Consider the following 24,432-nt stretch of genomic DNA (forward strand, 5'->3'; position numbering starts at 1 on the left):
TTTGGTGTTTTATACTTGATGATTCCTTTCCTTCATTGTAGTTGTAGCATAATACCGTATGCTTCTGGCTCTGCTGCCTCGCGTTGTGACTCATTCTTTAGGGCTACACGCAGTGTCCTTTTCTGGATCTAGAAGCATCAGATTTATGAGGGGTTTCAGTCTGAGCTTTCAGGAAGTGACCCACAGTGGATTCTTTCTTCTTCCACTTTGTTCTTGGGTTCTCACTCCTGGGCAGTTTTCTTTTATAATTATGTGATTTATTCGAGATTTGTGATTTATTATGGTCATAAAATGTTACGTTCTTTCCCTAGATGTTTAGCTATACTTCCTAAAGAGGTAAAAAACAGAGGGGAAGGACCAGTGTGTACAGAAATGCTTATGTCAGCACTTTTTAGTTTAAAAAAAATTGGCACCAAAAGTAAGACAGTTTTGTTGCTGTTGTATCAGACATGATGTGCTCACAAAAACGGTGCATGACGGAAGCTCACACTGTCTCATCCGGTCTGCTTTTCTTTGATTTGTAGGTTGAAAAGTTCATGTTTGCTGGTATTTAAGTTCATAATAAAGAAAAAGTATTTTAAAAATATTAGATGACAATGAGATTAATAAAACTGAAAGAAAAAAACTGAATAAAATTAAGGGCCATTTTAAAAACAATAAAACAAATAGCCCATTAGCTAAGTTGATTTAACCAAAGAAAAGTGAAAAGATGTTACCCTTATCAAAAAGTGAAAAAATTAACAAGTAAAGAAATAAAGGGGATTATTAGAAGCTAATTTGTCCACCTCTATGCCAATAGGACCAAGAATTTTAAAAAATGCTGGATGAATATTGACATAAATATTAAATGCTTATATTAACAGAACAAGAAATATGTTTAAATATATTTGAATTTACAAGTCTGTCAACCATTCAAAGAATAATCCCTTCCCGTATTACATAAACTGTTGCGCAACACCCCCCCCCAGAGGATCCTCGCCAGATTCCTTCTATGATATCAATATGGTCTTGATACAAGGAAAACCGAAAACAGAAAAACTTTAGACCAATATTCCTGACAAATATTAATGCAAAAATTTTAAACAAAATATAAGCAAAAAAGCTAGAGCAACACAGTAAAACGATCATATGCTATGACCAGGTTGGATTTATACCAGGAATACAATGTTGGTTCAATATCAGGAAAACTATAAACATGAAAGTTCACATTTATAACAAGAATATTAAGAACATTAATATTATATTAAGATACACTGAAAGCTTTTTCTTTGTATTTCTTTGTAATACATCTTTTTTTTATAATTAATTTTACTTATTTGTAATTTTAAACATTCACTTCCATAAGATTTAGAGTTCCAAATTTTCTCCCCATCTCTCCCCTCTCCTCACCCCAAGACAGCATGCATTCTGAATGCCCCTTCCCCTAATCTGCGTTCCCTTCTATTACCCCCCCTTTTCTTATCCCCTTCCCCTTCTATTACAACATCTATTTTTATCGAAGACACTAGAAAACATAGAAATAAATAAACCTTACCTAAATATAAGTGGTATCTGTCAAAATCAAGACCCCAGTGTTATATGTTGCAACAATAAATGAGATGCCTTTCTAGTAAGATCAAGTGTAAAGTTAAGGATGTCCATTATCGGCACTACTGTTTGATATAGTGCTAGAAATGCTAGCTGTAGCAAAAAGAGAAGAAAAACAAATTGAAGGAATAAGCATACACAAAGTTATAATTTTTTGCACATGATAAAATGATTTACTAAGAGAATGAACCTTAGCTATCTAACTAAAAATTAATTAAAACAGTAACTTTGCCAGTGTTGCAGGATAGACAATAAATCATCAGCATTTTGGTTTATTACCAATGAAACCCAGCAGGAAATGGTAGAAAAATTCCCTTTAAAATAACTATATTGTGTATAAAATACTTAGGAGTCTACCTTCCAAGATATGCATAGGAACTATATAATACAGCTACAAAATCATTTAAAGACAGACCTAAATTATTGAAGAAATAATAATTGCTCAGGAGTTAGGCTGAGCCAATATTAATTAAAATGGCAATACTATATACCTTAATTTAGTTGTTCAGTGCCATACCAATCAAATTACTAAAGAATTTACCTCATAGAGCTAGAAAAAATCAAAAAGTTGACTGTGTCAAAGAAGATTTTTTTAAGAAGTGGAATGGAAAGAGTTTTATCAGTGGGGTAGACTAGATGTACAACAAACAGTAATTCATAAACCCAAAGACCCAATTATTATGATAAGAATTCACCATTTGACAAAATGACCAGGGAAATTAGAAAACATTTTGGCAGAAAGCAGGTATCACCAACATCTCATACCACGTATACCAGGGAAAGTTCCAAATAGATGAATGACTTAGATGTAAAAGGTCACATCATAAAGAAATTAGAGGAGCAAGAAAGACATCCTTTCAGAACTATGAATAAGGGAAGACTTCGTGATTGAACAAGTAATTCAGAGGACCTCAGAAGACAAAATGGACGTTTTTAATTATATGAAATTTAAGTGTTTGCATAATTAAAGCCAATACACTTAAAATTAGAAGGGAAACAGTTAATTGGGAGGATTTCATAGCAAATATCTCTGATAATGGCTTCATTTCTAACATATATAAGGAACTGATTCAAATTTATGAGAATGAGGGCCTCCTTGAGTAAATGGCCAAAGGATATGAACAGGCAATGTTCAAAGGAGAAAATCTAAAGTATTAATAGCCATATGAAGAAATGTACCACTTCACTAATAATTAGAATAATACAAATTAAAGCCACTCCAAGGCTCTCTCTCACATTTCTTAGATTAGCAAAACTGACCAAAAAGGAAAGTTTACACTTGGAGGAGCTGTGGGAAAACAGGCACACTGTTCCGCTGTTGGTGGAACTGTGAAGTAATAGTCTAGCCATTCTGAAAAGCAGTTTGGAACCATGCTCATAAGCTTACTAAGTTGTACATAATACCATTTGTCCCAGCAATACTACTGCTAGAAACTAGGCCTTCTACCCCAAAGAGTTGGAAGAAAGAGGCAAAAGACCCATGTATACAAAAATGCTAGTAGCACTTCTTTTTGTAATGGAAAATAACTGTAAGTTAAGAGAGATTCCCAACAGCTGGCAAATGGCTGAACAAATTTTAGTATATGACTGTAATAACATACTGAGATGGTTCAGAGAGACCTGGGAAGACTTGTTTGAGCTGATGCAGAGGGAAGTGAGCAGAACCAGAATACAGTTTATACAGTGACTGTGCCATCATAGGAATAGACAGCTTTGAAAGATTTCAGAATTCTGATCAGTGCAGTGAGCCGTCACAATTCCAGAGGACCAGGATAAAGTGTACTACTCACTTCTTGACAGGTGATGGAGCCAAGATACAGAATAAGACATGCATGCATTTTGGACGCGGCCAGTACAAGAATTAATTTTTCTTCACTATACATATTTGTGACAAGGGTTTTTTGTTTTTCTTCTTTATTTTTTTCCCCAGTGAATTAAGGGAGGTGAGAAGAAAAGAAAATAAATACTTGTTAATTGGAAAAAATAATGTTTTTTTATAAAATAATACTAGATAAAAGATGTAGTGTAAACATGCTTCTTTAGGAATCATAAGATTTTTCATCTGGTGTTCACAAAGTAAGGCTTATTTTTCCTTTTGATAGCAAAAAAAGATTATGTAATAGGAACTTGAACCGAAAGTTTGATGCTTTATTTCGTATCTCGTTAACTTGCTCATTTTGCAGTGAAATAATGAAGTGTAACTCAAGTTCAAAAGCTATTTTGCCATCAGTGCCTTGTTTGGAAAATTTTATCAAACTTCTGTTTATTTTTTTTAACCCACAAATTTAACCTGCAGATTTCACCAAAGTGTTACAAAACGAGTATTGTTATCATTGTAGTTGAGAGACACATTTAATGGATTTTCCTCCAAAATATTCCCCACCAACCTTGATGAAATTCCTTGAATAAAAAAGACACCTGTGTGCAGCATACACGTATAAAAATGACAAAAGACAAAGCTTCTGGGGAGGGAGTTTGGCAGCAGCCCTTGTGCCCTGTGCTCTCCTGGCTCTCACCCCCCATTCTTCCATCTTCTGGGCTGAGTGAGGGTCAAAGCCAGCCCCAGAACGTGACATGTTGTCATCTTGGAGAGAGCACTAGCACTTCTGTGCCGGACCCTGCCCCACAATAGGTAGCCCCCTCTTTTTCTCCCATCCGTGAGGGGTGATAGAGAGGCTGCAGAAAGGACTTGGACAGTACATTCTGCGGGAGGGTTGTTCTCTCTGAAAAGAATAAGCCTGTGAATTTTCACAATATGTCCTGTATCCGTTCTTCAACCCTTACCCATACAGATGTAGAAGCGCACGCTTTGCCATGTACCAAGATTGATCAGGCTGCATTTGGAAGCTTTACTGATGTGTTTATTTTTAGTATCAACCACATCATGGCAAATGTGACTCTTCCCTGGTTAGGTTAAGGCATGCCAAACAGACACATTAGGAGAAAATCGTAGCAGACTTCTACTTTGGTAGACCATGTTAAGATGCTGCTTCTGTTTTCATTGTCTAGCTGCAATTGACGCCCATCACAGGTACTTTATTTGTAATTTTCTATTGCAAGTTCACTAAGCAACTGTATTTAAAGCGTCCACCTCCACAGGTGTATTTGTCCAAATGTAGACAGCCTGAGTATATAACAAGTACATAATCACCTGGTACTGGAAGCATGTAACAAAGGTATTAGAAATCACAGAAAGGCAAAAACTCATCTCTCTAGAAGACTTAAGGATGAGAATTCACCAACAGAAAGTGGCCGTCTAAAATCTGGATATGGAGCCTGCTGAATATATCTATATCAGATTAGATTACGCTAGCAGTACAAAGTGTAAATGGTATGAAGAAAATGATGCCTCATCTGTGTTTTAGTCTCACACCAAGAACATTAGGTCATTAAGAGTGTAATTTCAAAAATGACAGTACTTAGATGCTGGCCATTTCTAGAAGCAAACCCCTGGCTACTCATGTAAACCATCCTGGACAGGAATCACATCTTCTGGTGATTTTTTTATTAGAATGAAAATAACATAAAGGCCGGCAGCGTTCAGGAAGAAGTATGACCTGTTCCTTGGAGAGCATCTCTGATTCCTCCCACATTTCCATGAGCTCTCCATCAGTCTTCTGTTTCCCAAAGGGATGAGTGTAAATCTATTCCCCTTTGTCCTTATAATGAGATCCTTTCATTGTCAGAAAAAACAAATCAGATATGACTTCCCTCTGACATCCATGAAACTGAGCAAATAACTTTTTTCTCTGATGACACATATTCCCAGTAGAGAGACTGTTTAATTTGGAAAGAAATCTTGTTTTGTAGATAAATAGTTTTATAGTTTAGGAAAGAGTTGGTAGCTTTTTTTCTTTATTTTGTTTCCAGAATGTAAAAATGGGGCTACCATTTTTAATGGAGTCATACTATATGGGACTTTGTAAACTAACTTCTTCAGTACCATTATAATAATTAGATTAAATAGAACAAACTATCTCCGCCCCCTCCAAATAACTGCTGCATCTCCAAGATGGTAGTAATTCTGACAGTGGGATGGAAAGAGATGTGGTTCTAAATGAATCTCAAAATATATCCATCTGATTTGTGTCTCACCTGCAGGTCCAAATAATGATAAATAAATACAAAGCTTCTGATCAATTTTAAGGAAAAGTAAGGAATTTTCTCTGTTAAGATAGTTGGATATTTGTCCTCTTCTTAGTTTTTTTTTTCAGTTGTGATATAGTGTTTTATTTTTCCCCGACTGCATGTTAAAACAAATTTTTAAATATTTATTTTAAAAAGTTTGAGTTCCAAAATTCTATCCCTCCCTCCCCTCACCCTTCCCTGAGATGGTAAGCAAACTGATAATGTTTATACATGTACAATCGTGTAAAACATTTCCATATTAGTCATTTTGTACAAGAAGATGAAAGATCTTAAAGTAAAAAATGAAAGAAAGTGAAAAATAACATGCTTCAGTCTTTCTCTGGAGGTGGATAGCATGCTTCATCATTAGTCCTTTGTGATTGTCTTCGAACATTGTATTGCTGAGAATAGCTAAGTCATACACAGTTCTTCAGCAAACAGCACTGCTGTTACTGTGTACAACATTCTCTGCTTCTGTTTGCTTCACTGTGCATCAATTCATATAAGTCTTTCCAGGTTTCTCTGAAATCCTATTGCTTGTCATTTCTTATAGCACAATAATATTCCGTCACAATCATATACCACAGCTTATTTAACTATTCCCCAATCGATGGGTCTTTTTAGTTATTATAAAATGTATTTGACCACATTATGGAGTAATATCCTTTGATTGATTAATTTGTAGGTGAACTAGAGAAGTTGAGAAAAGACTGGAGTATATTGGAAGCAGAATGCCATTCTCTAAAAAAGGAAAATATTTCGCTTTCATCAGAACTTCAACAACAAGAGAAAGAATTGCATAGGTATGTAATTCAGAAGGGAATGCAGAATATTTCTTTACCTCAGTTTTTACATTAACTTTTTTTAATGTTTTTACACTTTTTGTAGTGAAATATTCATTATAAAACTTGACAAAATCAGCAATGTTGATTAAATAGCTATTTTGTGCAGGGTATACTGGCAGGCCCTGAATAATAAGATTATCTGTAAGCCAGTATGTTATCCCATCTGGTTTTGTCCTACCATGAGCATGATTCTAGACTTCCCTCAGAGAATGCAAATCCATTGGAATATTTACCTATAAATAAAGCATTATTAGGAATGTGATTCTGCTACAAAAATTCTATTCCATATTAACTTTTAAATACAGATGAATTTTGCCTTATCTGTACTATTGATTCTGCTCCACACATATACATCCCAAACTATCACAAGTGATATGAATCCTAAAAAGCTATGTGAAGAGAAGAAATAAGTAAGATTATAAATTCCCAAAAATACAGGTATTTCTTTGTATTGCAACTTGCTGTAGTACTTAGGTGTCAAGTGACATTCTCATCCCTTATTGACTACAAAATTGGAGAAGCTTTAAGCTGGGATAGATGGGGTTACCTCACCCCCTCCCCACAAAAAAGAAAGAAAGAAAGCTTATTGAAGCCTTTTTTCACTGTGCAGAAGGTATCAGAAACAAATAAGAGAACTTTGAGAGTTATGTGGTGAATTTAAGCAGAGCAAGCTATGCATAGTAGATATCTTCATTTTTCCTACATTTTTTCTACTCTGAAAATGCTTGTTTTATTTGGTGTTTAGGTTCAGAATAAAATAAAATTTTAAATATACGCAAAAGGAAAGCCAGGAGGAATCACAGAAAAGCAGGATAGCTGTGAATTGCATTAAACATAATGAATTAATTATATATTTTAAAGAAACACAAGCTTTATGTAACAGAGATTCATAGTTTCATGTGTAGTCTTCCTTTTTCTATTTTCCTATGTATATGGGAATGCTCATTTTGTTTTCCTTTGTGTTAAAGTAGTAAAAATCTTTAAAAAATAAAATTTCTGTGCAGTGTATAGAGCTCTGGCCTTGGAGTCAGAAGGACCTGAATTCAAATCCAGCCTCAGACACTTGACACTTACTAGCTGTGTGACCATGGGCAAGTCACTTAACCCTGAATTCCTCACCAAAAAGCGAAAATGAATGAATAAAATGTGTAGCCCCTGCAGGTCTCTGGGTAGTTTGTATAGTACAGACCGTGACTTGGCTTTTGTGTTAACAGCTCTCAGAAGCAGAGCTTAGAACTTACCAGTGATCTGAGCATCCTTGAAATGACCCGGAAAGAGCTGGAGAATCAAGTGGGATCCTTGAAGGAGCAGCATCTCCGGGACTCAGCAAGCTGGAAGACCCTGCTCAACAAAGCTGAAAATGAAGCAAAGGCTGTTCAGAAAGAGGTAAAGGGAAGAGACGTTGTACAAACCCCATTGTGATGGGACTTCATGACAAAAGCACCTGATCTTAATTCAGGTTAGACAGAACGGAAAGCAGTAGATGCATCAGATGTCACTTGAATGGATGCCTGTAATGCTTGGCATTTATCTGTTCTTATGTATCATGATACATGTGTCGAGAATTGAAGAGGACCCAGTTCAAAGCATCACTTGTTAGTTGGCAAAGTTTATGTTTCCTTTTTAATGCTTGTGTACTAGCTAATTATCCTGCGTAAGTAGACTTTCTCTGATTGTTTGCCCTTTCCCTGGCCTTTCAAAGTTAGGAGTATCAGAATGTCAGACTGCAAGCTGACTATGTCTGCTTGACCTTTGCTGCTGCTGCCTCTTCCTTTTATGCCTTTCCTGTGCTCCCTTGGATGTATTAGGAAGATTTACGTTACATGAGATTTCATTCTGTGGCAGAGTAGCCCCGGGGGTTCTGTTCGGGTTTAACTGTGCCCATTCTTCTAATGCCCAGTAATGCGTGCACTTCATAGTAGTATCGGCATTAAGGGACCTTTGCTTCAGTAATCTCTTCCTTGAAATTAATAAGGGATTAATCTAAACCATAGTTCTCAGTCCTTTTTTTTATGAGGAGCCTTTTTTCATTCCCCTGGGTCTTTGAAATCACAGGAGGTGCTGATAGAAAACCAGCCCTCGTTGGGCTCTTCAACAGCCAGTAGCACAGCTCTTCCTACTAAGAATTTTGGCCACCCACAGAAAGGGGAATATGGCAGCATGTCCACCTACTGACCAGGGAGCCTAGATCAAGGGTCTTTTTAATGAACAAGTCACAGCAATGAGAAAGGCAACTCAAGGAAAATTAGTCTTTAATGCATTCCCATGCTGGTGATTAGAAGATATTTGTTCATTCAGTGTAATTTTTTTTTTTTGCTTTCCTTTCTTTGTAGTGTCAAACTTGGAAACGATTGTTCTTCTGTCTTCATGTTTGTTCCTAAAAACCTGTAAATTTCTTTGTGTTTTCTGTGGGTATTTTTATTCTGTAATATGTTCTTCCAGTCTTTGATAAATATGTTAAATCAGAGAGTGGCTTCACTTACCATTTACTGGATCACAAATCGTGTGCCAAATTACATGTGCCACTGTTTGAACAGTCTCAACACTTTGTAGCCATCTTGTCATCCATGTTCCATAATTCTATAATCCAGAAGGAATTATGCCTATGGAAGATGGCTTAATTGTATGTTAATATGAAGGCATTAGTCATTTTGTTCCATTATTCTCATGAATATGATGGTCGTTGAACAGTAAGTCAATGCAATAAGGCTTTAACTGTCCATGTGAATGGCAGTAGCATGTTGTCCCAACCTCTCTGAGGGGTGGTAGTTACTGGATTGCATTAAAGGCAGCCAATCACTTGACTGTGTCTGATCTCGTCAGTGTAGTTCATGTGCATTTCCCTCTCAGCCTGCTTCATATTAACGTGGCATAATTGTGTGGAATCATTATATTCTTATAATATAAGGTGGCTTATCCTTCCTTTTGTTGTATTTAATTTAACTTGTTGTGTATTATTCTATTATCCAAAATTTTGTGAATATGTAAAGCTTCGTGTATATGGAATTCACTCGAAATTAACTGGTATTACTTTTTATCTCTGTATGCATTTTTCTCCACACTTCTTCTGTACCTTCCTTTCTCTTATAGCATCAAGACATAAGTATTGGGGTAATATTCCCCACTCTTACAGGTCAAGCTAAGGACGATAGACACTGGTTAGTTCTGTAAAGGGTGACTCAGGCTGCTGGCAGACATCACCCGCTGCATTTCCCTGATTCCCCACGGAGCTCAGAATGTCAAGTTATTCAGTTTATCAGACGAGCTGAACGAGGTCATGGAAGTTCATCTCTAAATGGCTTTCTAGAGGAACCAAAATGACTTCGCGCACGTGCACACATGTGCACACACACACGCACACACACACATGCGCGCACACAACACACACATGTGCGCACGCACGCGCACACACACACACACACGCACACGCACACACACACAGAGTAAACTTTAGCCCAACTGCTGCTGCTGTTGTTGTTGTTCGTGTGAGGATGAAGCTGTAAGACAAGAAGCCAGTGGTAGAGAATTCCGAAATGTTTATATTTGGCTTTGCAAAGTGTTTTTCAGGCTTTGAAATTATAGGAACATGTTGTTCAGTCTTTTTCAGTCGTGTCCAGTCCTTTGTGATCCCATTTGGGTTTTGTTGGCAGATACTAGAGTGGTTGGCCATTTCCTTCTCCAGCTTATTTTGCTGATGAGAAAACTGAGACAAACAGGGTTCAGTGACTTGCCCAGGGTCACACATCTAGTAAGTGTCTGAGGCCAGATTTGAACTGAGGAAGATGAGTCTTCCTGACTCCAAGTCTGGCACTCTCTCCACTGCACCACCCAGTTGGTGTCAGGAACTCACCTTATCCAAAAACTCAATGTACTTGTGTTCCCTGCCAGAGGGCTTCCCTTACTCGGGACCGTGAGATTTATAGCATGACAGGGCAAGGGAGATCTTTTAGTCAGTCCAGTCTCATTATTTAGTAGAGACCCAGACCGAGGAAGCTGAGGTGACTTGCCCAAGGTTACATGGTTGCAGAAGCAGGATTAGAACCTAGGTCTTTGGATTCCATTGCATGATGGAAAATACTCTGAAGAGCTACAGCAGACTGAGGCTGGTGTGTCTCAAACCTGCTCTGTCACAGATCTGTGCCCTGCCTAGATTGGCATGCATAGTCGAGTACTTTAGTTGAAGAGGCTTTCTGGGGGCAGCTGGGTGGCACAGAGGATAGAGCACCGGCCCTGGAGTCAGGACGACCTGAGTTCAAATCCGGCCTCAGAAACATAATACTTTCTAGCTGTGTATGACCCTGGGCAAGTCACTTAACCCCAGTTGCCTTAAAAAAAAAAAAAGAGGCTTTCTGCTGAACTCCAGACAGGAGCAGCAGTCAAGATGCAGAACAAACCCAGGAAAGTAGAAGCCTTCTTCACATTGACTCCAGAGCCCCTGATCCACTCGTCAGAGCCCGTGCTGTCATTGCAGTGCCAAGGCTTAGGGTACTTGGGTACAGTAAGAGCGTGTTGACCAGGCAGACGGACGTGGACCGACTGCTGCCAGAAGACTCGGTGCTCAGAGAGCACCGCGTCAGACTGTCCTTGGGTCTGCAGTGGAGCTTGGCCCTGAGGAGAGTTTTAATAGAACCGTGCAGTTTCTTGGGTGCCTTTCTAACTCCTTCTGGGCGCCCCCTTCAGTGGCCCCTGGGCTGGTTGTGCCTCATCTGCCAAACCGTCCCCCCCCTCCTCTAAAAGGACCACAGCCGACCAACCAGCCACATTTTCTTCAGTGCAGCTGATCTGTTTTCAGAGGTCCTAACACCAAGACTGACTCTTGACATGCACTCCCAGCATTGACTGGACCTTGGAGATCATCTGGTTTAACAGTCCAAGAGTGATTTACATTTTTTTTAAAAAACCACATAATTAATAAAATTCCAGGCACTGTGACAAAATGAAATGGTTCCCCGGCAATGTCGAGGAGATCCTTTCCAGTACCTGGAAGTCCTAGGAACTGTATTCAGTTTATTTTGTTTAACTTACATACAACTCCTCTATTTCTGTTCCCTTGAAACCTTTCAATTTTGTCCTTGGGGACTTGAAAAGTAGAGGCTGTGACTAGATCGCCGCGGGGGAGAGATGGTCCATTCATGTGCAGCCACAGACCCATCTTTCTGTCTGTACTGCTGTGTGTTTTGTCAGTAGCACACACAATCACAGCATCTAACATGTAGGTACTTAAATTCAAAATAGCGGTTACTTTCCGTTTCAGAACATTGCTAATGTCAAGTCCATTTAATTCATAAAACATTTAATACGAGCTGAATTCAGTCAAGGCACTGTGCCTAGGTTCTAGGGCTGAAGAAGCAAAGAGCTTGTCCTCCAAGAGCTTATATTCTACTGTACAGCAGTTACCCAAGTGTAGAAACTCACTAAAAAAAGTTAAAGAAGGGAGAATAGATTAATAGTTGAACAACTTGGGAAGGCTCCATGGAGACGATGGTACTGGAACTGAGCCTTACAGGAAGCTGTGAATTCTAAGGAGTAGGAAATGAGGAGAGACTGCCTTCCAGGCACGGGGAGAGCTTAGACATTGGAATGTCAAGTTCAGGGGAAAGCTGAGTGGCCCAGTTGGGGCAGAATGTGCACAGTTTATAGTGGGGATTAATGCGGCCAGATTTATCTAGGCTGAAGAGTTTGTGTGGAAGGCTAGAAACAGGGAGATCATCTAGGCATCTGTTAAATAGTCTGAGGGAGAGTATATGGACGACGGTGGCAGCCCTATGAGTGGAGAGATACCTGTGAAGGACTTGGTGGGGGTAGACTAGAAGAAACCAGGTGGGAGGGATGGAAAAAGGGGAAGACGAAGGTGTTGGGTTATAAACCAGGGGCTGAGAAGATAAGAGAGGTGGGCTCGATGGTGGTGTAGATTGGGAGGCCCATAACCAGATATACCCTTGGGGGCTTCAGGACTCAAAGACTAGAGGGCTGTGGGTGTTTCCCACAGAGGAGTAGACATTCCTATTGGCTTTTATCACTTAAGTTTTGGAGTGAAATTTCTTTTCCCTTATCTTCTCTTGGAACTTTGGTGGGATGGGGGAGGGACTTGCTTTAGAGATGCAAGATAGATAAAGACTGATAGTAAATGTTAAAGCTCCCTGGCCAGAAAGGGCTGGTGCCATTGGGTCACAGTGAAGGCTCCTCCAAGAAAGACTTCTCCCCCTTCCACGTTTGTCCAGGATAGTGTAGAAGCCTGTGGAGAAGAAGCCTGGCTCCACACCCATTCTAAGTGGGGTCTGCCCACTGTTTTTTCTTTGCCTGTAGTATGAAAGGACACAGACTCAACTCTCAGAGCTGGAGCTGAAGTTTGAAAGGACCGAGCAGGAAAAACAGTCCATCACCAGTGAGCTCAGACAATGTCAAGACACCCTGAAGCAGCTACAAGAAAAAGGAAACAATGTAAGTCTTTACAAACTTGGGGTTGGTTTGGATGAGGTACGGAGAATGCAGGGCTTCAGTTGTTATCCCCAAGTACCTATGACAGAGTCCTAGAACTCTCCATGTTCTTGGCTGTCCTCCCCACCGGTGTCATGGTAGACACCTAGGCCCATCATCCCCAAAGAAAGGAAGTCATTTGTGGAATCACTGTGGTGGTCAGCAGGTATGGTGAGAATTTCCCCTTTTAGAGACACAGATATGGGTAAGTACTGGGGCCTTGGTGAGGGAAACACTAAATTGCAAGAAGAGGAAGCGTCCTCTGACAACCATCATCTGTTCTAAGGGTGAGGTCTGAAATTCTCACCCTCCACAGTTGACTTGTCTTCCATTCTAATCTCTGGGTTACCCCACCCAGAGACTTCTATGACCTATATGAGCAGAAGAAGACGTTTATCCCTTCTTTTTGGATACAGACAATACCAGTGCCCAGGGGTTTTTCCATCATATCTAATGAAAATTTCATGATGGCATAATTCTCTCTAGCTAAGATTAGAAAGATAGAAGTTTACTCCAATCTTTTCTCTTTCTTGGAAATATTGGAAAATATTTGTATAATCAAGGATGTTATGATACGGATCATGAATAACAACACTTTGAATTTGTATTTGCTTTTTAAAAGAAACATTAGTTACCCTTAATGTTGTTGTGTGTATTTGGTTATCGCCGACCTCGTGAGCTTTCACTGGTGGGTGTTCTTTCATGTGACTGACTTTGCAAGTGTTAGTAGCTTTGACTCTTCTAAGTCTCCTGTCACTGCTTTGGGAACTGCAGTGGTTGTGACTGACGCTTTTTTTTTTTTGTGGACGCTGGCATGAGGCTTGATTGGCAGCACCACTGCACACGTAGGTAGTCGTGCAATTCACTGGTCACGTGCAATTTGTCCTGCCCCCAGAACATTCTCTGTTGGCATATAATTAAGACTTGTTTCACGAGTCGAGGCCTCTTAAATTGGTGATAAGCCATGGATGGAGTTTTTACCACCAAGTGATAATGGTTTATTTTTATCTTAATAGCTGTATGAGGACTCTATGATAAATTCATGTTTTGAGGTTACTTCTTTCTTTAGTTTTAGTTACCGTCCTGATTGTGGAAATTCAGTTCTATTTCTAAAAAAAAAAAATTACCCTAAAAAGGCATCTAGCATAATCAGAATTGTAGCCCTCAGTATCATTAGAACCAATAACTTATCTCCGTAGTGATGTTTAAAAATAAACAAGAATTCCAAAGTAAAATGGTTTTTGCTCAAAAGAAACTTGCCGTTTCACTATATAAAAATGATTCAAGCACGTGTTCTATTAATGCACATACACATATGCACCCAGAGAGATGCACCTCACGATTGAAATTTGTTTCGGGAATAGCACAGTGACTTCTTCAGAGAAATAATTGACTGGAGTATATTTTGCCAGTTTAATATGATCCCTCTGATGTCATGTAACTTAAAACCCCACAGCTTCTTTGATGTCTTTTTTGAAAGGGAGGATCATTCATGGTTACTTTGGTGCCTAATGCAACCCTAGGAAGCGTCCTCCACACCAGAGGGTGCAGAAGTGACTCCGCCTGATTGATCTGAGACCTTGTCTGAGAGTCAGGAAGTAACTATATGGATCATAAATCGTTAGTGATTTCCAGCGGTTACCTTGGCCAAAGTTATTTTGTGCATATAGGTCCTATCACAAAGCAGTACACTAACAAATAGTTTGGCAAGTTAACGTAAAATTGAACCAGGCATTTTTCCTAAATTAAATTCCATTTGGTGTGGTGGTGAAACCTACACTAATTTCCTTGACTTGTTTGTTTGAAGGGAGTAATGTGCTGATTTGGTGTATGACAATCCGGCATTCTGTAATTGTGTTAGATGTCTTTCATACATTCTGATTCATGCCAAACTTAATGCTGTGACTTAGCTTTCCCCCATCTAAATCTCTGATCTGATTTTTAGAGCACAAAATGATTTTTAATTCCCTTCCCTTCTTTAGCCGTCCATATTCCAACCCGTCCCAGCCGTTTTCATCGGCCTATTCCTGGCTTTCCTGTTTTGGTGTTACGGTCCATTGTGGTAGAGAAAGGTACAAGCACCCTGTTGAGTCGATGTCTGTCCGTCCCTGTCACCTCTTTGTGCCATATTTGTAAACTAGTGCATGGGGGAACAACACAGGTGTTTTGTTTCCTGAAGCAAACCCTTCATTTGTGCTTCCTCCCACCAAGCTCAACAGTCAACTAATTATGTAATGTTCTGTCTGTTTCCTTTGTGGTAATGCTAACCATGAATTGATTCCAAATGTCCCAGTTGTTCAGTGTTCAGCTTTCAGCTGGGTCTTTGTCTCTCGCAAAAGCAGAGTAAACTTTCTGTCTCTAGTGCTGCAGTGTCGGTCAGTGCTCTCCAAAAGAAAATGACAAGTTCACTCAGGTTTGAACAAGAAATGAAGAGTTTGCCTCTCCATTGTTAAGCCAGCTTCCTTTTCCTCCCCAACTCATCCCCTTAATACTGTGGCAGTTGTTTAATACTTTTTCTCTTTTCACTATGGCTGTGAAGAAGATGAAAAAGGATGAAATTGGAATAATGGACTCGTTTTCCCAGACCTAATTAAGCCTGCACGGCTCCTCTCGTCCAACACACCCTTGGCCATAGCTTTCTGATCTCTGACTTGTTAAAGAGAAAACATTAGTTTAAAAGCAGTTCAGCTTTATTGGTTTTTGTTCTGGGGGGAGGTGGGGGGGGGAGGTGGTCGATCCCCGCCGGGAACAAATGAAAGGAAAGCTGATAACAAGATCAGGTTGGTCCTAAAAGGAAAGACTTAGGGTTGATTTCAGGGTTGGTTTGCATAGCCCATGGCATTTCTCTAATTGGTGGGCAGATTTGTTTAACATGGAACCAGTATGCAAACTGCGCTAAATTGGGTCAGAAGTCTACCTGAAGTATACCAAGTGGAATTTAGCACAGGTTTTAAACTATCTATTTTTTAAGTCTCGTGTGGTGTTCAGGTCATTCTACCCCTTACCCCAGTCTACCTCCCCCCCCCCCATAGACTTGCCCTTAACACATGCTGGGCCTTGAATTGAGAAACCTAAAATTTAGTCTAAATGTGTTGTGGCGGAAGTACCTCTGTACAGTTCATTACTTTAGACTGCTGAAAAATCTTGGTATAGCATGAATAAAGGAGTTTCAATCCCGAGAGGTTTAACAGAAGTCTCTCTTCTAGGTGCCAAATGTGTAGCCAGGTTGAGAACGGCTAAGGACATTTCCTGGTGATGTGTTACCCTTCTGCATAGTTGGCCACTGGAATTGTACCTGCCAGTCAGATTGCCTTTTTTGTTTTTTAAATGAGTCTCCTGGTTTAAGAAGTCAAGATTTTCTGACAGTGAGAGGTAGAATTACGATTCACTGTGCTTTGTGATGAGGCCTCAAGCTTCTTTGGACAGAGGGCTTAGTTCACTAGTTGGTATGAAAGGCCTGAGGGAAATGTGATATTGACTCTTGGTTTCTTTCTACACAGAGACACTGGCCTTGGATGCCCATGTTGGCAGCTCTGGTAGCTGTGACAGCTGTAGTGCTGTACGTACCAGGCCTAACCAGAGCTTCACCATGAGAACTTTGGTTGGTTCCATACCCTGCCCTCCTCTTAGAAGCTGGCGGGGAGAACAGACCCATTTTCTTCCTTTTTACCTCTTAACACAACAGAAGTGCAAGACAAGAACAGTCGGGGTCATTGCTCTAAATTGTATAAAATGTATCTGTCTATAAAGAGGGAATAAAATTGTGACTTTATTCTACTGTAAGCAATAATTTGCTTGCAATTTTTCATGTAATTTTTTAATTAGTATGTTGAGATTCTAAATATAATGGTGGCCTAAAGTAGGCTTCTTGGTACCAAATTATTTATAACGTTTAGGTTTATGGCTATTTTACTCTAGATGCTGATTGCCAGATAATTCATTTTCTGATTGGACACCTCCCCAAATCAAACAACTGGTAAATACATACATGGGAAAAGAGGCGCTGTGTGCTCAGTGCCTATCGTTTTGAAATAAATATATGCACATATATTTTTTTTACATATTGACACCATTTTTACTTGCTATAAACCACTGAGCTATTGGGAACAAGACTTAGAGACAACTGCTACTTCCATAGATTTTTTTCAAGAAAAAGACACATTTGGGAAAGGTTCTGTTTTAGCAGCAGTTTGAGAAATATACATGCTTTTTGGTACAGCCTTAATGTGACTTGAAGTTGTGGATGGCATCAGCCTGGAAAAACTTTGTAAGAGTGTGTGTATTTTCTTGAGTGAACTGAAGTATTTCTGGGAGCAAAAAGATAATCATTTCACAACTACAGCAACAGTAAACCAAACTATTCAATTGGAAAGTAATTTATTCAATTTTATGCATTCAAAGTAGAGAGACCATTTCTTTACTTTCTCATCTACAACATTTTAGGAGGCATGGTTTGTTTGGTTTTTTTTCCTCCTCACTTATTCTTCCAAACACTGCTTTAAAGAAGGAAAATGTGTCTTCTTTAGATAAACTTTTATTGGCTTAACTTTGTTACAAGAGTTTGGAGTGCATCTATAGCTGATCGATTTACTGGACGAGGTGAATTGCTGTAAACCCAGGGAATGAATCTTACGGTTATGGACACAAGTGACTTTGGTTTTTTGGGTTTTTTGTTTTGTTTTTGTCATTTTTTTAAACTGAGTAGTTTTGTTCATGAGAAGCACTACTTCAGTTGGGATCTTATCAGTTAAATGCCCCAGTCAAAAAGTGAGCTACAATTTTTTGTAGCTCAATGGTTATGTCAATAAAGTTTACTGAAATCTCTATAATATACCGAAGTATTAATGGAGTGAAGATTTCTTAGAAACTGGAGATGAGAAAAAACTCAATGAATTGGCTTGGTTTCTCCATGGCAATCTACAGGCCTCGCCAAATACTTAAATAGGAGTTTAGTATATAATTTGCCTTGTGAGGTTTTGGGGGTCATTGTTTATATGTTAAAGGTTATATTTTAAGCTATTGGGGATTTGCTGTTGAGAGAACCATTAGATTTATGGAAGAATTAGTCCACAAATGACTTGTAGAAAATATCACCTTGTTCATTTCACCATTTTTCTGTTGCAGAAAGCTATTGCCCCACAGAATGCTCATATGCCAGTGGTACTCTGTACCTCTTGTATATAGGTTATTGCAAATATTGTTCTGAAATGCTTAACTTCAGAATTACATTTTTTAAAGTAAATAATTGTTTTAAATCTATTTTGTAAAGATATAAAGTACAATAGAATTTCTGGAATACAGATTAAACTATTTGCACTAACACACGTGATGTGCATGATTTAATAAAATAACTTTACTCTCCCTATGCATGTTTGAGTTGGATCTCATTTGAAATCTTTGGGGTTGACATTACTGCTGGGTTCATAATGCACCGGTCCTCAAATGGCAGTGTGACAGTCACCTACATATGGTATGTTTGGTATTCTTAGAGATTTGTAAAAAACTGTAAGCCTTGTTTAATTAGATCATTCATAAATCTCCTACCCCTAACATTTCTTTCCTTTTCATAACTGAGAGTGTTGAAAAGCTCCAGTCCCTTAACATAAAATAGTGAAACAATTATGTGATATGAACCCAGTGTTTGTAAGCAACCATCTTCTTGTTTTCACTCAATTTCGCATCTGGATATTTTTATCCTAATACAAATACTGAGATATTGTAATCAGGCAAGATAACTTGACAATCATTTCTACCATGAGAGGTGAAGATGTTTTAGGAACAACAAATTTATACGTACATACGCGCCCTTAACTTTCTGAATACCAATTCCAAGCTCCCATGGCAACTTTTTTATTTGATCTGCAGGAGCTGAAGTTTTCTGGTTTTTAAAATAAGGGAAAATATTTTAAAATATTTTGACATATTTAAAATGAGTTGACTGAACTTTTGACTTAAAAGCTGGTTATAGCTATTTGATGGTAACAGCCTACCATACTTATATATACAAAATGTTCTACTAAATCAGCTAATTCTTTTTTCACACAACACCACCATAAATTAGTGTTATCCCCTGTCAAGACAGTACCTTTGCTTAAGCAGTGTGGTTGTTGCTAGAAGCAGGTTTTTATTGCTTCTCTTGGAACTGTTGTTAGACACACACACAAACACACACATACATACACAGAGATATACACACCTCTTCCTCATATCAGATATAACCATAAAGGTTGGGTTTTGTTTTGTTTCAGGCAAAAATGTTACTTCCCAGCTTGATCACTCATTTATTCACTAAACCTAAATCCAGATGACTTTTATTTCCAAAGATCAAAATTATAAGGATGAAAATCTGTCCCCATCGAAGTCAAGCAGAAGAACATGCTCCTGGCTCAGAAGGCAGTCCCCAAATCTAGCAATATATCCATCCAGCAAGCATCTAAGTGTCAAGTGCTACGTGGGGCCCTGCCATCATGATAGAATTAGCAGTCGGTCTCCCAAGGAAACTGCCTTAGAGAGGGCCTCGCTCACTTCCATGCATGATGTCGTTTATTTGGATATATAGAATCACTGAAGTGGAAGGAACCTTAAAGATCATCTTCTCTAATATCCTTATTTTGCAGATCGGGAAAATGACCTGAGTAAATGGCCTTGCCCAGGTCACACACCTGCCTTTGCCACTCACTCTAAAATCACACACATATGCACAAACACACATATTATCAGGCATCTCTTGTAGGCAGGGGACTCTGCTTCGACGTGCCTGCATAAGGGAGCTTTGCAGACTGGGTAAAGGATAAAATCCATCTGGAAAGAGCTTTTGATGGACACTTGAAGGGGAAACTGAGGTCTATGAGGGCGAGTGACATTCCCAGGGTCATAGAAACGAGCCAAAACCTGCATTCCCCATTCCCCTTTTCCCTGTGTCTGGATTCCAGTCTTCTCCCCAGTGCCAGCTAGGGCTTCTTTGGCCTGAAAACAACTTTCTTAAAATAACCCGTACTAATAAGTAGGCCAGTGTCTCTATCAGGAGCTATGCCAACTTCTGGCAAATGCCTTTTTCGTTTGAGTACATAGGCCCTCTGTGAAGACAGGGCTGAGAGACCATTCAGAATGAATATGACCTTCCACCTGCTTAAGTCATCTTGCTGTGGCATACAAAACATTTTTATTTCTCTGGCAACATCTAGGAATAGCCTTCAGCATATCTTCCACTGGGAATTTTAAAAATCATAGCCAGTTTTTTGACTCTTAAATTTAGTCATGCCAAGAAGTCATATTACTTTTATAATAATGTCTTTCTTTATAACACACTTGTAATGTGTTAACATGGTTGTGTAATTTATTTTTCTATTTTAGTAATTTGGTTTATTCTAAATACAGACCGTTAAATTAAAATGCCATCTAGGACATGGATCCTTTTGAGGATCAGTGATTGGTAATAATAACAATTAGAATTTATTTAGCGCTTTAAGGTTTGTAGAATCTTTTACAAATGTTTTTTCCTTATATCAACCTTGGGAGATAAGTGCTATTGTTATCCCTATATTACATATGGGGAAATTGAGGCAGGGCATGATAAGTGATTTGAGATCAGTAGGTGGACTGAGGCAGATATTTCAGAGCTGAGAAGACTCAAGAAAACCATAAAGAACAAGAAATTAATCATTTCTTTTCTTAAAGGAGATTTTAGGCAAAAAAAGGGCATGATCCATTTTAGCCCTAGGACTTCTGATAATTGCCCCTTGGTCATGAATGAACCCAGTGTCATCTGAACTGTGTGTCTTTGCTCAATGAATTTGTATCCGCAGGCTGTGAGCTTTGGTGCTGACTGAGAGGGCAAGCGTTGTCAAGGTAAGCAATGTTGATGTTAAAAGTCTTAGAGATGTTTTTCCTCCTAAAGTTGTTTTAAGATTTTCTTTGCTCAAAATGTCTTTTCATTTACTGAAGTTGCCTATAGATCAGTGTTTCCTTGCCGATGTCTTGTTGAGCCTACTAAACCTATTAGCTAAATGACTTTGGGCAAATAAATTACCTAACGTCTCAGAACCCTCACAGCTCTCTAAGTTACAAGATGTGTGTGTGGCATACTTGTAACTTAGAGAGCTGTATGGGTTCTGGGATGTTAAGTGATTATGAATCAAAGGAGGAACTTTGTAATTTTCTACTCTAGAAGTTCTTTCACCAAAGAAATCACAGGTCTGGATCAAGTTATGTTACATTTACTTTTACATCAAACCCAAATCCACCTCTCTCTAACTTTTCCCGCATTGGTCTTTCATCTACTCAGAGCCAAACAGAACAAGTTTACATTATCTTCTATAGGCTAACCTTTCAAATTAGTGGAAGATTTTGCCTCAGATCTCTTAAGAGAATGACTCCAAGTTAAACATCCCCACTCGCCTCAATCAACGCATTGTCAAGGAGCACTGTTCGTTTGTTTTTGTATTAGGCAATACAAATTATTTTTTTTAAACATCTTTTCACATTAGTCATGTTGTAAAGAAAAATTAGAACCAATAGGAGGAACCACAAGAAAGAAGAAACAAAACAAAACAGAAGGGGAAAAAAAGAGCAAATAGTGTGCTTTGATCTGCACTCCAACTCCACAGTTCTTTCTCTGGCTGTGGATGGCATTTTCCATCCTGAAACTTTTGGAGATGTCTTGGATCCTTGCATTGCTGAGAAGAGCTAAGTCTATCAAAGTTTGTCATCACACATTATGACTGTTACTTTGTACAACTTCTGGTTCTGCTCACTTCACTCAGCATCAGTCCGTACAAGTCTTTCCAGGTTTTTCTGAAGTCTGCCTGCTTATCATTTCTTATAGCACAAGAGTATTCCATTACATTCATATACCACACCTTGTTCAGCCATTCGTTGATTTCCAGTTCTTTGCCACCACAGAGAGAGCTGCTATCAGTACTTTTGTACATGTGGATCCTTTTCCCATTTGTATGATCTCTCTGGGATGCAGCCCTAGAAGTGCTATTGCTGGGTCAAAGGGTATGCACATTTTTATAGCTCTTTGGGCATAGTTCCAAATTGCTCTCCAGAATGGTTGGATCATTTCACAACTCCACCAACAATGCATTAGTGTTCCAATTCTCCCACATCTTCTCCAACATTGATCATTTTCCTGTTTTGTCATGTTGGCCAATCTGATAGGTGGGATGTGGTACCTCAGAGTTGTTTTGATTCGCATTTCTCTAATCAACAGTGATTTAGAGCATTTTTTCATATGACTATAGATGGCTTTAATTTCTTCATCTGAGAACTGTCTGTTTATATCCTTTGACCATTCATCAATTGGGGAATGACTTGTATTCTTATAAATTTAACTTAGTTCTCTGTATGTTTTAGAAATGAGAACCTTATGAGAGACACTGGTTATAAAAATTCTTCCCCAGTTTTCTGCTTCCCTCCTAATCTTGGTTGCATTGGCTTTGTTTGTGCAAAAACTTTTCAACTTAATGGAATCAGAATTATCCGTTTTGCATTTCATAATGCGCTCTCGCTCTCTCTCTCTCTCTTTCTCTCTCTCTCTCTCTCTCTCTCTCTCTCTCTCTCTCTCTCTCTCTCTCTCTCTCTCTCTCTCTCTCTCTCTCTCTCCTGTTTGGTCATAAATTCTTCTGTTCAAGGAGCACCATTCCTGAGCCCCTCACTAGCCTGGTCTCTCTTTGTGGTTGTCCTTCCTCAATGCACCAGATGTGGTCTGACCAGAGCAGACTACAGGAGGACTTCAGGTGCTATACTTGGAGCAACCTCAAGTCATCCGGTGCGTTTGGGGTGCACCCACTAAAGCCCTGTAGGTCCTTTTTTCATATGAATTAAGGTCTAAGTACACACCCCCCATCCCGTATTTGCAGTTTGTACATGTGTGTGTGTTTTTCTAATAACCTAGTGAAAGACTTTTTATGCTGATAAAATTTAATCTCACTACATACTACCCTTTGTTTCGGATCTTTTAAAATCCTTTCTCCTTGCTTAGAGCTGAAGGTGATGGAAAAGGAACTGAGAAGGAAGTGGTTAATCTTTCTTTCTTTCTTTTTTTTTTTAAAAGATCAGTATGATGTGAACTACATTCAATATATACAATACTGGGAAGACACCAGACCCAGGAACTAAAAGGAATGAAAATTGCTTCTAATGGTCTTAAGGAGAATGTTTCTGAAAGCTCGCTTACTGACCTGCACAATGATGAGATTGTTTTTCTTTGGTTTAAGCTGATTACTGACGATGTTCAGATTAAAATTGTTTGACTGCTTTCCGTGAAGTGGACCTTAGCGGACACATGGTAGCCCATGAGTGAATCTCATGTCGATGTCAAAACCACCGGTGGCTACTTGTTCCCCCTCTTTTGTGTTGGTTTTACCAAGAAGTGCAGCCACCAGATGTTTACGACCTTTCATGCCTGGCACGAGATCCATCAAATTTTCAGCAATAACTACAACAACAAAAATTATAGAAACCATGATCTGGGAGATGTGGAAAAATGACTTGAATAAAGTTGTTGATAAACTGACTCCGGACAGCGTTGGAAATACATAGAAATGATTTGCGAGTCCATCTACCCTCTCCTTGATGTTTTTGTTTGAAAAGTGAAGCTGTTCTAGAAGCCTGGGAAACTAATAGTATTTCCTGTTGATGATGGTGACACTGGAAAACATTCTAGAGATGAAAGAGGCAGGAAAGCAAAAGGCAGGGAAGGTAAGGAGGGGTCAGGTTCTAAAGGACTTTAAAAGCCAGAGGCTTCTTATATGTGATCCTGGAGGTAAATGAGAAGCCACCAGAGTCTGTCGAATAGGGGAGTTACGTGGTCAGACCTGCACTTTGACAATCTGGAGGTGGATTGGAGTGGGGGGAAATTTGAAGCAGGAAGACGGACCAGAAAACTGTTGCAGTGGTCTAGGTGTGAGATGTCGTAGGGCGTATGCCAGGATGGTGGCAGTGGCAGAGCAAAGAGTGGGGTGGAGGGAGGGTTATGTTTAGGAAGATAGAAATGACGCTGCTTACTGGACACTGATTGGATATGAGGGGACAAGAGAATGAGGAGTCAAGGATGACACCTAGTTGTAAGCCTGGATGACTTGGAGGAGGAGGAGGAGGAGGATGCCAGCAGTTTTATGGAAGGTCAGAAGGAGGGAGGATTTGGAGAGAAAGATAATGAAGTCATTCTACAAATCATCTAGTTCAAGATATCCAATGGTCAGTTGGAAATGTGAAACTTGAGCAATAATGGGGCTCAGTAAGTAGATCTGAGAGTCATTGGCGTAATTGTTGGATAATTGAAACCATGAGAACTGATGAGATTAAGCAAAATTGCATAGAGGTAGAAGAGGAGAGGGCCCAGGACAAAGCCTTTAGGGACACCCCATTAGTGGGTATGACTTGCATGAAT

General features: G+C 39.1%; 1 protein-coding gene across 1 annotated transcript in view; it reads left to right on the top strand.

The window, feature by feature from the left end:
* SLMAP (sarcolemma associated protein) overlaps positions 1–18,402 on the top strand; it is a 167,877-nt gene extending 149,475 nt beyond the window's left edge. The window contains 4 exon segments of the mRNA XM_020969105.2: positions 6,401–6,518; positions 7,775–7,946; positions 12,867–13,001; positions 16,538–18,402. Of these exon segments, the coding sequence (XP_020824764.1) occupies positions 6,401–6,518; positions 7,775–7,946; positions 12,867–13,001; positions 16,538–16,630 (518 nt within the window). The 3' untranslated portion in view covers positions 16,631–18,402.
* Positions 18,403–24,432: the final 6,030 nt, after the last annotated feature.

The sequence above is a fragment of the Phascolarctos cinereus genome, unplaced genomic scaffold (genome assembly GCF_003287225.1).
Source record: "Phascolarctos cinereus isolate Bilbo 61053 unplaced genomic scaffold, phaCin_HiC Scaffold_4;HRSCAF=312, whole genome shotgun sequence".
NCBI classification, from domain to species: domain Eukaryota; kingdom Metazoa; phylum Chordata; class Mammalia; order Diprotodontia; family Phascolarctidae; genus Phascolarctos; species Phascolarctos cinereus.